At 43.7% G+C, this 12,395-nt stretch overlaps 1 protein-coding gene across 2 annotated transcripts in view; it reads right to left on the bottom strand.

Annotated features, from left to right (window-relative positions):
- The window catches only part of COBL (cordon-bleu WH2 repeat protein), a 255,188-nt gene extending 243,435 nt beyond the window's left edge, over positions 1 to 11,753 (bottom strand). For both annotated transcript variants that reach the window (XM_045286315.1, XM_045286316.1), the window contains exons 1-2: positions 11,594 to 11,753; positions 937 to 1,140 (exon numbers count right to left, since the gene is read on the bottom strand). In XM_045286315.1, the coding sequence (XP_045142250.1) occupies positions 937 to 1,140; positions 11,594 to 11,628 (239 nt within the window). In that variant the 5' untranslated portion in view covers positions 11,629 to 11,753. The remainder of the gene's footprint in view (positions 1 to 936; positions 1,141 to 11,593) is intronic.
- Between the last annotated feature and the right edge of the window lie 642 nt (positions 11,754 to 12,395).

Here is a 12,395-nt window from a genome sequence, read left to right as displayed (position 1 = left end):
CTCTTCCCACAGACATTTGCTTAGCACCTCAGCGGCCACCTTGGAGAGCTGGATGATATTAAGATCAAATTTCAATGCTGGGAATGATGGAGCAGAAATCAAAGCGGTATGGATTCCTGCCAACTTTGCCAAGAGGGTCTGCATCCTCTGGTTTATTGTGAGTCCTTCTTAATATCGGGTGAACACAATTCCTAAAAATAAAACCTTTTTTTTCTTATCCCTTCAGAGATAAAATACAAACTGAACTTACACATTATCCTGGATAAACATAGCTCAAATCAAAAGTCATGGATTGGATGTTATTTCTTCATCTACAGTTGATTTACTTTCAATGGAAAGAGAGGATTGTTCATTGTATGGTGCAGTGATTGTGCATTGGGATTCTCAAGCTCAGCAGTTCAAAACCACTAGCTGCTCCTCTGGAGAAAGACAGGGCTGTCTACTCAAAGAGTTATAGTATCCCAAACTCACAGGAGCAGCTCTACCCGGCCTAAAGGGGTTGCTATAAGTTGGTATGGACTTGAAGGCAGCAAGTTTATTTTTTGGTTTTAGGATAGGTCAGTTTATAACTGGATATTTGAATGATCAATTAAGGAGGCTGAATAATTTTGGTGCAAAAGACACAGCAAATTCCAGTGTTGGGCTAGAAAGGGGGCGTGTTGGTCACATGGCTTGAATTGTTTGAGGGCCTCTATTGCTGGCCCTTTTCCTTAGCTTGCTAAAAGAAGGGAGCTGGGCAGCTCTTGTTATCCAAGGATTACAGTGAGCCTTGGCTAGACCCGGCTGCAGGAAGTTATTCCAGGTGAAATATTTCAGGTCTCCTTAGATTGTTACCTAAGCCCAGATGTATACTCAAGATGGCTATAAATGCTTCAGTTCTTCTTACACTTGCAATTGAGTGCAATGCCTCCTTCTTGAGACATCCTTTGATCTTACCTGCCATTGACGACACTCTTTTTCTCTAGCCCACTGGGGAGAACCACAGTGATGTCCACTGTACTGTTATGCAGGTTTTCTTTCATGTTGATCAGGTTCTGTTGAGGGCTGAGGCCCAAGTCTCTGCTAGGTTTCCGTTCACCAGGAACATCCACAGGGTCAGGTTTTCCAGGAGGGGGTGGGGCCCGAGCCTTCATCTTCCTCCTTAAAAAGGAACAACAGACAGATTGAGTCAAATGGCAGTTTTCAACATAAAATGTGCTATGATTACCTAATAATCAGAGTTTTTTTCAGTAACTTCATTATAAGTATTTTTAGAAGTGCTTCGCTCTCTTCTGAAATGCGTGACCTTTAAAAAATCAGCACACCTGCATTCCTCTATGCTAGCAAAAAATTTCAAATATCATACCCTTTCTGAACAAATAAGCAAAGAAAGCATTTTTGAAAGATCCAGAAAGAAACATCCCAGAAGCATACTTGCAATTAAGAGTGGCACTATCATATTTTTTAGAAATCTCTGATCAATATGTCCGCCGATTACATGCGCTCAGCAGTTCAAGCCCACCAGTTGCTTTTAGGAGAAAGAGAGGCTGTCCACTCCCATCAAGGTCTACAGCCTCAGAATCTCTAGAGTCATCACAAGTCAGAATCAACATAAGAACAATGGATGGGATCGAGATAATGGTTGTTAGAACAGAACTTGATCTACACAGTCCCTTCTGAATCACTGGGTAGGCTATAAATCACCAGTACAAATCCAATTAAGTGGATTCCACTTATGGCCTGCAAGTCTCTATTTTACAGCTCCATCCTAGTTCTGTATCCATGAAGCCATAAGACTGTAGATATTTATTTTTGCATTATTCTTATCCATTAGATTAACTTTTCCATTTCACATGATGAAAATCTAAACAAAATAGTCAGCACTGATTGCTCTATGCTAAGGGTCATGCATTTATGAAGTCAATCTATTCCTCATAATAATAGTATGATGGGATCTTATTGTTATTCCAATTTTATAGATGAGGTAGTTTGGACACAGAGAGCTGAAGTCACCTTTGCACAACAAATTCCAGAATAATTGGCTACAAGGTCTGAAATTCTAACTAGTATATCATTTGGCCTCTATGAGAATGAACAGATGTCAACACATTTAAATATGACCAAAAAACCAAGAACAAGTTAGAAATAGAGTTGTGGAATCTTTGGTTGATTAACATGGGGTCTGTAACTGGATATCAGTCTTAGAGGAGTCCTCTTGCCAGCAAGCTTCGCTCCCAAGATTGTTTTCAATGTTGACTTGATCATTGTTGTAGTTTTGTTAGATGTTGTTCAGTTGGTTCCAGACTCACTCACTGCCTGGCACTGCGCATCCGTACCACTGTCTGTTGTTGCAGCCACTGTGTCCATCCGTCTTGTCAAGGCTCCTTTCCTTTCTCACTGCTCCTCGACTTTACCCAAGCATGACAGCCTTTTCTGGCAATTGATCTCACCTGATAACATGTTCAAAGTATGAGAGACGAAGACTCACCATCCTTGCTTTAGAGGAGGGCAGATTTATTTGTCCTTTTAGTACCTTCAATGTTGTTGGGGTTTTTGTTTTGTTTTGCCAGCACCATAATTCAAATGCATTGAATCTTCTTCTCTTTCTTGTTCAGTGTCCAAGTTTCACACACCATGTGAAACCAAGTTTCAAATACGGTGGTTTCGGTAAGGCTCAACTGAGTCCTTGAGTAATCTTGCTTTTCAACACTTTAAAGAGGTCTTGTGTGGTAGATTTACATAAAGTAATGTGTTATTTAAGCTCTTGCTTGCTGCTTCTAGATAATTGATTGCAAACTCAAACTCCACAAATTCCTTAACCACTTCCATCTTTTCTCCGTTTATCATGATACCTATTGGTTCAGATATGCCAGTAAGGACGCAGAAATGACCCATACAAACCAACCCTTCCCTCCTGACTTAAGCCTTATGCAAAATAAAAGTGGGTGGAGTTGGTGTCTCTATGTGTAAGCATAGCTTCCACTAGCACACAGAACCAGGCTATGGATAAAAGTACTTGGCTTCCTCTACCCCTTGAGTGGCTCAGCTGGGGGGGAGGGAGTGGAACTGCCGTTCAGACGAGCTCCTGGTTATCTTCAATACGTCCTGGAAGCTGTTAGCATTATTAAAAAGCTTGAAGGTGTGCTTAGATATTGCTCTGATTCGAATTAAAATGAAGGAATGTATGGTCAGGTAAAAACAAACAAACAAACAAACACCAGGGTTTCTCCAGAAATCTGAAGAAGCTGGTCCTCCTGGACAAGCCCACGGTGGTGGGTCCCAGCTGGCCCAATGCATGCCAGGTGCCATGGACCTGGTGCTGTGCTTTCTCTCAGGGCAGCAAGCAAGCAGGAGCGGTCGTGAGGAGAGAGGCATTGAGCTCTTGCCCAAATCTTACTTCCTCCACATCAGAAACCCGGTGTGCCATGGCAGAAACGACTTATAAAACAAACAGTAAAATGTCTCTGGTGCATCAGATGTCAATGATCAGAGCTCCAAATGGTCTGAGTTTAAAATAATCATGCACTGACTGTCCAAACTTTAGAGATGCTTTCCAATGCCTATAATACGTTGGCCTGCCAGCTGGGCTATCCCTGCTGGGTGTTTATTCTGAGACTTGTCCATGTGCTGCGTATGCTTGACTTATGCGCAGTGAAAGTCAGAGGGTGATGGCAATGTGACCGACACATGGACTCAGAGAATACAGATCTCACCAGAGGCGCAAGCAGCCTGTTTAACACATTTCTATGCTCGCAAATATCCATGGCTCAAAGACCGTTCTGGTTCAGATGTTTTTGCCTCTCAAATAAGCGAAAGCATCTGTTGGCATAATATTTACTTACTATCAAGGGGAGGCAGACATTGCTGTAAGGGTGATGTGGATGTCAGCTCACTGGAATGACACAACTCAATGATTGATGCCCACTCACAACGGTAACTGCGCTGCCAGTCTACTCCTAAACAGTACCTGCCTGAGTGGAATTCTAGAGAAAGTAGGCACACCCCGGCACCTCCTGGCTCCGGATTCCTTGGGAAGTGTGCTTTGGTTAAACAGCCTGTTTCACCGGCAGGCACACAGGAGTTGGCCATCCTCTCCCTGAGGTTCTTCAGCAGTAAGAGGTGGCTCCCTTGAAAGGCAATTTGGAAGTTGTCTACACCTGCCTCTGGTTCCACGACTCACTTCTTTCCCAGTATCACCCCCACTCTGCCTGCTGGCAATTGGATAAGACTTCAAAGCAGCCCTCCTGAGGAAACACCCCTGGAAGCTCTGAGACCCTTCTGAGAATTCTGTTCCCATCCTGTTTGGGAATCCCCTGCATTGCTGATCAAAATCACAGGCTTTGGGACCTCGCCGTCTACACCTTTTGAACCTGATTCTACATTGTATGTGTGCTCCTGGCTGACTCATGGGACATTAACATCTGAGAAGCCCTGCTTTGGCGGAAGCAGCAGAGAAAGGCAAGCAATCAGAGGGCTTTGTCATGATATCATTGAACGTTTTGTGCACTTATCTAGCCTCTCCTACATGTGTATCAAGAAGATGTGGTCACTCAAACTACTATTTGGCTATCACTTTAAACGTCCCAGTGAGCCCTGTCCTCAAGAACTTCAGAGTCTGGAAGAATAGACTACTAATAAATAAGTAAATAGCACAAAAATATTTTAAAAGGATGATGCCAACTCTGATGGGTAGACTGAAGAACAAGAAGTGGTGTTCAGTGATCCTGACTGGTTAAATTCAGGAAGTTTCAGAAATGACTTTTCCGGGGTCATTTGAAAAGTAAGTAGGAAGTGGTTTAGAAAATACTGAGATGAAGGTGTCCCAGACAGGGAAGGTACTTATGCGAGGAAAAGCTTGGGATGTTGGGGGATAAAACACTGTAGGAAGGCTGGGACAAAAGAAACCCTAAGGGAGATGGCTTGAAATGAGGCTCCAGGGTAAGCACGGGCTAGATGATGTGAAGCCTCCCAAGAACTCTGGGGTTTTTTCCTTTAGACAAAGACGGACAAAATACAACTCCTGCCTTTGAGGACATGCACGCGCACACTTACACATGTGCATACTCACAGCTTCCCTGCTGCCACATGGTTTTGAGTTCAGAAAGATGAACTTACAAGTAAGTGCCATTCAGGATAGCTGATAATCAAACATATGTTCAGTCAAAGAGAGAAGTAAGAAGATAGCACCATGGCTCTGCCTTGTGAGCTCCACAGAATTTCTATGGACAGAAACAAGAGTGGGAGGGAAGGGAACAGGAGTTAGACATGGAAAGGGCTACGTGGGCGGACTCCAGACCATGGAGACGCGTACCTAAGAGCAGTGCGTGGCCCGGCTTGTACAAGGGAAGCTAAAGAGAAAGCTTGGGCACTGGTGAAAAATCAGGAAGGAGGAGTCTCAAAAAAATGCTAGCCCTCCTGAAAGAGGGAGCTGTCTGGAGAGAACATAGAGTCTTGTGAACTCAGCACTAGCTATAGCCCCGTCTCACCCTTACATCCCACCTTAAAAAAGAGACCCTCGGGAACCGATTATAAGGATCTACTTATAACCTCCTCCTTGGGGGACAGACAACATAAAAATGGGTGAAGGGAGACGTCGGACAGGGCAAGATATGACAAAACAATAATTTATAAATTATCTAGGACTCACTCATGAGGGAGGGGGAGCGGGGAAGGAGGTCAAAAATGAGGAGCTGATGCCAGGTGCTTAAGTGGAGAGGAACTATTTTGAGAATGATGAGGGCAATGAATGTACAAGTGTGCTTTACACAATTGATGCGTGTATGGATGGTGACAAGAGCTGTACGAGCCCCTAATAAAATCATTAAAAAAAGACCCCCTCCCTGCAGCCTCAGGTGCAGTCTTAGATACCACACTGTATCTTAGATACCACAGTTGTTTATATATGTTTGGCCAGAGGTCAGAAGGAAAGCACTAAGGGTCAGGTTGACAGACATGATGATTAAGGCCCCACCTAGAGCCAGGTCGGTGGGAAGTGGGTGTGAGGCGAAGTGTGGCTCTCTAAGATCGTAAGTCCCTGTACCCCATTTCCTACTCTGAATCAATAAACAACTAGATATGAAAAGGACTTACGTCAGCTGCCTCCAGGGTACAATTGCCCTGGGTTCCAAAGAAAAACAATACAGCATAAGCTAAAAACACTGACTTCAGGGATGTCTGATGGTGTGCACACAGCATGCTGCTGCATGTATGCATGCTTTTCCAACTTGAAGGCACAGGAAACCTCAAAAGCCGTGGAAGTGGCCTTGGGATTTGCCACTTTGCATATTTTGATCCTTTGGACAAGTTAAGAGTTTTTGGTGAGCTTGTGTTTCCACATGTGGGAAATGGGATGTAAATACCTTTGGGGTGTGGTGAGGATTGAATTAGGTAATGTGTGTAAAATGATGGACCTGTGCTTGCCACTTATTTACACAAGTGTCATATCTTTAAACACACACACATTCATATTTTGAGCACTTCCTTAAATCACTTGCCCTTCACCGTGTAGCCTATAAAGCACTGATAAAGTTCAGCTCAGTGAGGACCTCAGCCCATCAGAGGTATTTAATCATTTAGGAAACGTACCATTAATAGCATGGGGCTAAGCACATTTATAGCAAACGTGCAGCTTGTGCAAACTTAGTGAAGTTATAAGTGAAAATAAAGTTGGGCTCCTGTTCATAGTTTTAAGCAGAAACTTCATAGATATCTGAAATCATTACATAATTCGTAAGTCACTAAGAAAAACATGTGCAAAAATGTCTCCCCAAACTTGTAATTCATTATTTTTTTCAAATGGAGGCTGTCAAATCTTAAAGATTTCCTAACAGATTTGTTGGCAGTCTAAAGGCGTTTTCTTAAACCTATGCCATTATGTTAACTTGCTTTCATTAATACCAGCTCACATGCTACCTCACTGTTGCACTATTCCACAGCAGGGCTTGGGTGTGTGGCCAAGGGGGAAGCAGCACAGCATGAAATGCGGCCCCACACTTGAAGAGGAAGGATGGAGCCATGAGAGCTCAAACAGAGAGGAGTGTTGGTGCCAAGTGAGTCACCTCTTGTCCCCAGGGCCTGGCCTTGCTTCACAGTAGACTATTCTTTCTTCCTGCTGCCAGGGAATGTGCTGAACCGGTCCTACCTTGCTAATTATCTGTGTGTAATGTTAAGCAGGCACTGAAGAATATTTAATTTTGCCATTTTTCAATATTGAATATAGGTGTGTTATTAAGTCGGTCCAACAACTGAATGGAGTTGTGTTCAGTTGCTTACATTAAAAAGGAAAGTAGCCCTTATGAAGAAGGCACTGACATACATGACAGTTATCATCGTAAAATAAAGTGAGTCAGGTACACCATAAGGAACAAGAATATGTATAGAGAAAACGTTTTACATGTTAAACCCAAAGTTGCTGATTTCAAGCCAAATACCATGGATCCCAGGAAGGCAGTAGGGGGTTGTGAATCAGAGTGAGAGGAGTGTGGTCAGTAGCCTTGATCTGAATCCTGGCTCAGCTGCTTCCTGGTTGTCTGTCGGCTTCCTTACATGGAAGGTGAGAGTGACCTCAAAGGACGGCTAGAAAAGTAAATAGAAAAGTGCTTTTCTCACAGCCAGCTGGTGCATGAGTCCATTATAAATGTTAATCATTACACCTGCTATTGATATTAACTTTCTAAAGATACTTTCGGTGTTTAATTTGTAAACTCAGTCTATTTCTATAGTTACAAAAGGGACTATAGTCAGGGTCATGTTGGTAAATATCTTTAAGAATTGTATCACATTCAAGGAGTTCACAGTAACATATGTACCAAAGTGTTCAACACGGTTCCAGTTTGAGATACACAAGCAGAAGTTTGGAAAAGCAGTCTCCTGCAGAGCTTTCCCACCCCTACCTTGACTGTCTAACCAGAAATCGTCTTGTGCCTTGATAATGCACCCTGGGAACGGAGCTTCTCCTTGCCCGCCCAAGCTCTTCTCCTTATCAGGGAGCCTCCCTCCCTGCTCTGGGTACATAGTCGAGAGACTGTTAATGAGTGCATGTCATATGGCACCTGCTCTGGCCCACCCCACTTATGTATGTGTTCTTGACAGAGAAGAAACCCTTGCCTGCAGATTAAGAGAGGTGTGTGCAGAATCCCAGCCCTGTGTCAGCTGTTGCGTGTAATCTGCTGGCCCTGGGGGCAATACTACAATTGAAGCTGACTTTGATCTATGCAAGTGCTACTCCATCCACTGCCTTGACATAAGTCATGGTGTTGTTGTGACTCCAGACCTTGCACTTTGGTTAAAAAGAATTGGTGCTGTGAGTTGGCAGAGAAAGAAGAGATGGCAGTTTGGTGCCGTGAGCAGGGTCCACACTGTTAGATAGAAGTTCCACAGTATCATCTAACATTTTGTTGCCTGCTCATTCACATTTTAGACCACGTCCACTTAGACCATTGAACAGGAAGGGCTAGGAAGTAGGACATAGTCACTCTGCTGAGACCCAGGAGTGTTCGAGCTAAGTCCAAGTGACTAATGGCTGCCAACATTCAAAAATTGAATATGTAAGTAAAGCTGATGCCTTTCCCAATAAGAAGCCATTGTGAGGCATTGCACAGGTGCAACACCCCTAAGACTGTCCTTGCTAAATACCCCAGGCTCCAGGAATGGCTGCCACGATGTCACTTTCAGCCTCAATGTACAGTGTACAAGATATCTCAGATTGAGAGAATTCTTAGTTTATTTCAGCTACCTCATCATGTTTACTTCAAATCTCAAAATTAGAACATTGAAAGGACCATGGCCTGCTAGATGGACAAGCAAATCTGCCGTAAAAGAAGTACAGCCAGAATGCTCCACGGGGGTGATTAGATTTTGTCTCACATACTTATAAGGGAGACCTAAAATGTTTCTAGAGAAGTGTACACCATGCTTGTGGGGAGCTAGTGAAAACGCAGATCCTTGACTAGACAGATTGACCTAGTAGCTTCAGTCATGGGTCAAACAGGATAGTATTGAGCTAGATCACTGCCATAGACTGTGCCGGGTCTGTGGTACACAGGGGCTCCACAGAGCACTGCCATAGACTGTACTGGGTCTGTGGTACACAGGGTCTCCACAGAGCACTGCCATAGACTGTACTGGGTCTGTGGTACACAGGGTCTCCAGAGAGCACTGCCATAGACTGTGCCGGGTCTGTGGTACACAGGGTCTCCATAGAGCACTGCCAGACTGTGCCGGGTCTGTGGTACACAGGGTCTCCAGGAACTGGAATTGACTTGGTGGCACATAACAACAATTGTTCTTAACTCCATTTTTTGAGCTCTTATATGTTATATATGCTGCTTCTTTTAACCTTCATAACTTTAGATGAAAAAATTTTTTTCTCATTTCACAAATGAAATAATTGATGGTCAGACATTATGTAAGCTCTCATGATTACAGAGCTAGTAAGAATAGATTACTGAGGTCTTTCTGAACCTGGGATGCTGTCAAATCTTTAAACACTATTGCCATATTCTTTAATTATTTCTTGAACACCAAAATTCTGTGGGGTCTGGCCAAATGGCTTTGACATGTCCAGACTTGGAAGCCTTGGCTTTCCATGTTGATGTCCTGCAGTCACCGTTGTCATGAGAATGGTTTATGAGAGAGCACATTCTGTGGAGGGTTCCAGGCAGAGCCATAGCAACAACTCCCATGTGAACCTTATTCTAAGTTAGCCTTCAAGCCCTCAGTGCTTCAAGGTCTCTCATGGTTCAGACAGAATCACATGAGCTGTGCTTGACCACCTCATGGAAGGGAAGAACAGGTGGTACGTTCATGGAGGGAAAGAGAGAGAGAGAGAGAGAGAGAGAGAGAGAGAGAGAGAGAGAGAGAGAGAGAAATGGATGAGGTCCCAGATTAGTCCTTAGCTTTTCTAAACAGTTTTAGCATGAAGGTCTTATTGAGAACTTTCTTCCCCAACAAGATGCACCAAGGTATGTTCATGGACACATAATTTCAGCAAACCATTTCAGAAACTTGGGTGCCCCAGGAGAAGGGTACCTGTGATAACTTCTGCAGAGTTCAGCATCTCTTAAGTTCAGGACAAAGACAGAGCTGCTCCTAACACAGAAGACAAACCAGGAGAGTCCCTCTTTTGCTTTCTGCACTCTTTGTCCTTTAAAACAAATCTTAAGACAAGAAGACGATCTAAAAGATGATCTACATAAGGGCTGATGTGAAACTCAGCAGCAGCTTGAGGGAAAAGCCTGGCAAAAAGAGGAAAACTTCACACTGCTGTAGAAGACAGAGGGGGAAGGCTCTACCAAGAGAATGCTCCATTTCAAGGGAGTGCTAGGGTACAACCTTTTTGTAAATCTGTCCAGGTTATCCTTTTACAGATGCAAAGCATCCTCCCGGATCCCAGTCCATACCCTGGACTCAGAAAGACTTAAGTTCAAATCTAGCTAAAATATGAGGCAGAGATGGCTCAGTGGTAGAATTCCTGCCTTCCATATGGGAAACCAGGGTTCGATTTTACAGCAATTACTCCTCATGCACAGCTACCATCCGCTCTTAGTAGAGACTTCTGTGTTGTTATGATACTGAACAGGTTTCAGTGGAGTTTCCATAGTAAGACAGAATAGGAAGAAAGGCCTGGTAATCTACATACAAAACTCAGCCCATTACAACCCTATGGATTACAGTAGTCTGATTCCCAACCAATCGGGAGGATGGCGTTCATTCTGTTTTGTACAGCTGTGCATGGGGTTACCAAGAGACAGGCGCCAGTGCCACAGTAACCCACATTCACAGGTACTGGATACAGCACTGCCGAGCTCTGCGTGTCCCAGCAGGTTATTTTATCTGTAACCTTATTGTTATTTGTAATTCTCAGCTTCCTGCAGAGCCGAACAGAGAGAGATTTCCATTTTTGTGGAAGGGGGTCACTGAGACATGCATGTAAAGTGTGGCATGTGTCTGGCATAGTATCAGTGTTCAATTCCTGTTGTGGTTGTGATGATTTAAAAAATAATTTTAGCAGGATTAGCCTTTGAGATTAAAAATTAAACAAATAAAAAAGCAGTTGGTAGCTAGCAGCTAGCTTTTCAAGATGCATAATAAAACTTCATTTGTGTTTGCAATGCAATCAAACGGATGTGAAGAAATGCTACTTAACAAAGGATTTCACAGCTTTGGTGTGGAGGTGGTGGAAGCTTTCTGTAACTCAACATAAAAAGATTAGCTTTCTCGATAGGATTCTCAAAGACCTAATAACAAAAGTGATCCATTTCTCTCAGCAAACTCTAAACTAAGGCGTCTGTTTATGGGAAGGCTGGTATCTCATCGCCCATCAAGCAAATATTCAGAGTAACATTTGAGAGCTGAATCCCACAGCTATTACCCAACTCTCAGTAAGTTAAGAAAGAGCTCGTAGGTGTGGATCATTTAACTTATCAGCAAATTCTCAATGCTTAAGCTGCGCAGAGCTGCTCACTCCCCAGGCAGCAGATAAAAACAAGAGTTGCTGCATTGTTGAAAGTTACATAAAGAGGATATCTCTTTCCCCAAAATAGGCAGTGCTAGTTTACTGAGGTATGAACATTCTTATCGAATTAAAGTAAATAGATGAGATGAGAAAACTTACTGGTTTCCAAACCACCTGGTCATGTTTTCATACATCGCAGGCTGGCTCAGGCCCTGGTCTCAAATGTGCCCACTTGGCGCCTCCCAAAGGAAAGGCAAGAGCCCCTCTCTATTGTGCAGCCAAGGCAATCCCAGGCACTCAAGGAAGAAGCTGATCCTGAAGCTTCCCTGGGTTAGGAACTCAGAGGCAACACCGTGCTGTGAGAACCAGCCAAGGCCTCTGAGCCAACCGAGCCTAGTGACTTATTAATAAAGGTGCCACCTGATGCAGGGCTCCCCCAGTGCTCTGCAGGCCGGCGGCTTCCCTGGATGTGCCAAAGTATCCTCATGTTGTATGCATGTCCAGAAAACAAAATTAAGTCATTTTGTCGAAAGGCTGTGAGTCGATTTTCCTGCCTCACTTATTCAGCCAGAAATGTTCTAAATAGAAAAATAAGAAATTACAAGGAAGCCTTGTAAAAGAGAAGGAGAAGGGTCCACTCGAAGGCTGTCTTGGGGACTGGAGCCCGGCAATGCCCTGTCCTCCTCCCATCATCTGCCCGTCCCAATTCAGCTCCGACCAGTGTGCACCTTGCTAACTTCATGACACAAATCTGTCTTTAAGTTGGCAGTCATCCTGGTAGCTATCTTCCAAGCCTGATTTAGCACATTTTTTTTCCTCCGAAGACATTTGGATTTTTCTCCCCAACCCCACAACATTCCTCAAAAATAAACAAGCAAGCAAAAATGAGGTGACCAGAAGCTCATTGTTTGCTTGCAACCAATCCTGCTCCAGCAGTGTGCTTTCTCAGACTAGCAATCCC

The sequence above is a fragment of the Echinops telfairi genome, unplaced genomic scaffold, assembly GCF_000313985.2.
Source record: "Echinops telfairi isolate 266 unplaced genomic scaffold, ASM31398v2 ScPeMD7_7;HRSCAF=31, whole genome shotgun sequence".
Taxonomy (NCBI): domain Eukaryota; kingdom Metazoa; phylum Chordata; class Mammalia; order Afrosoricida; family Tenrecidae; genus Echinops; species Echinops telfairi.
This window is presented reverse-complemented; position numbering and strand designations above follow the sequence as displayed.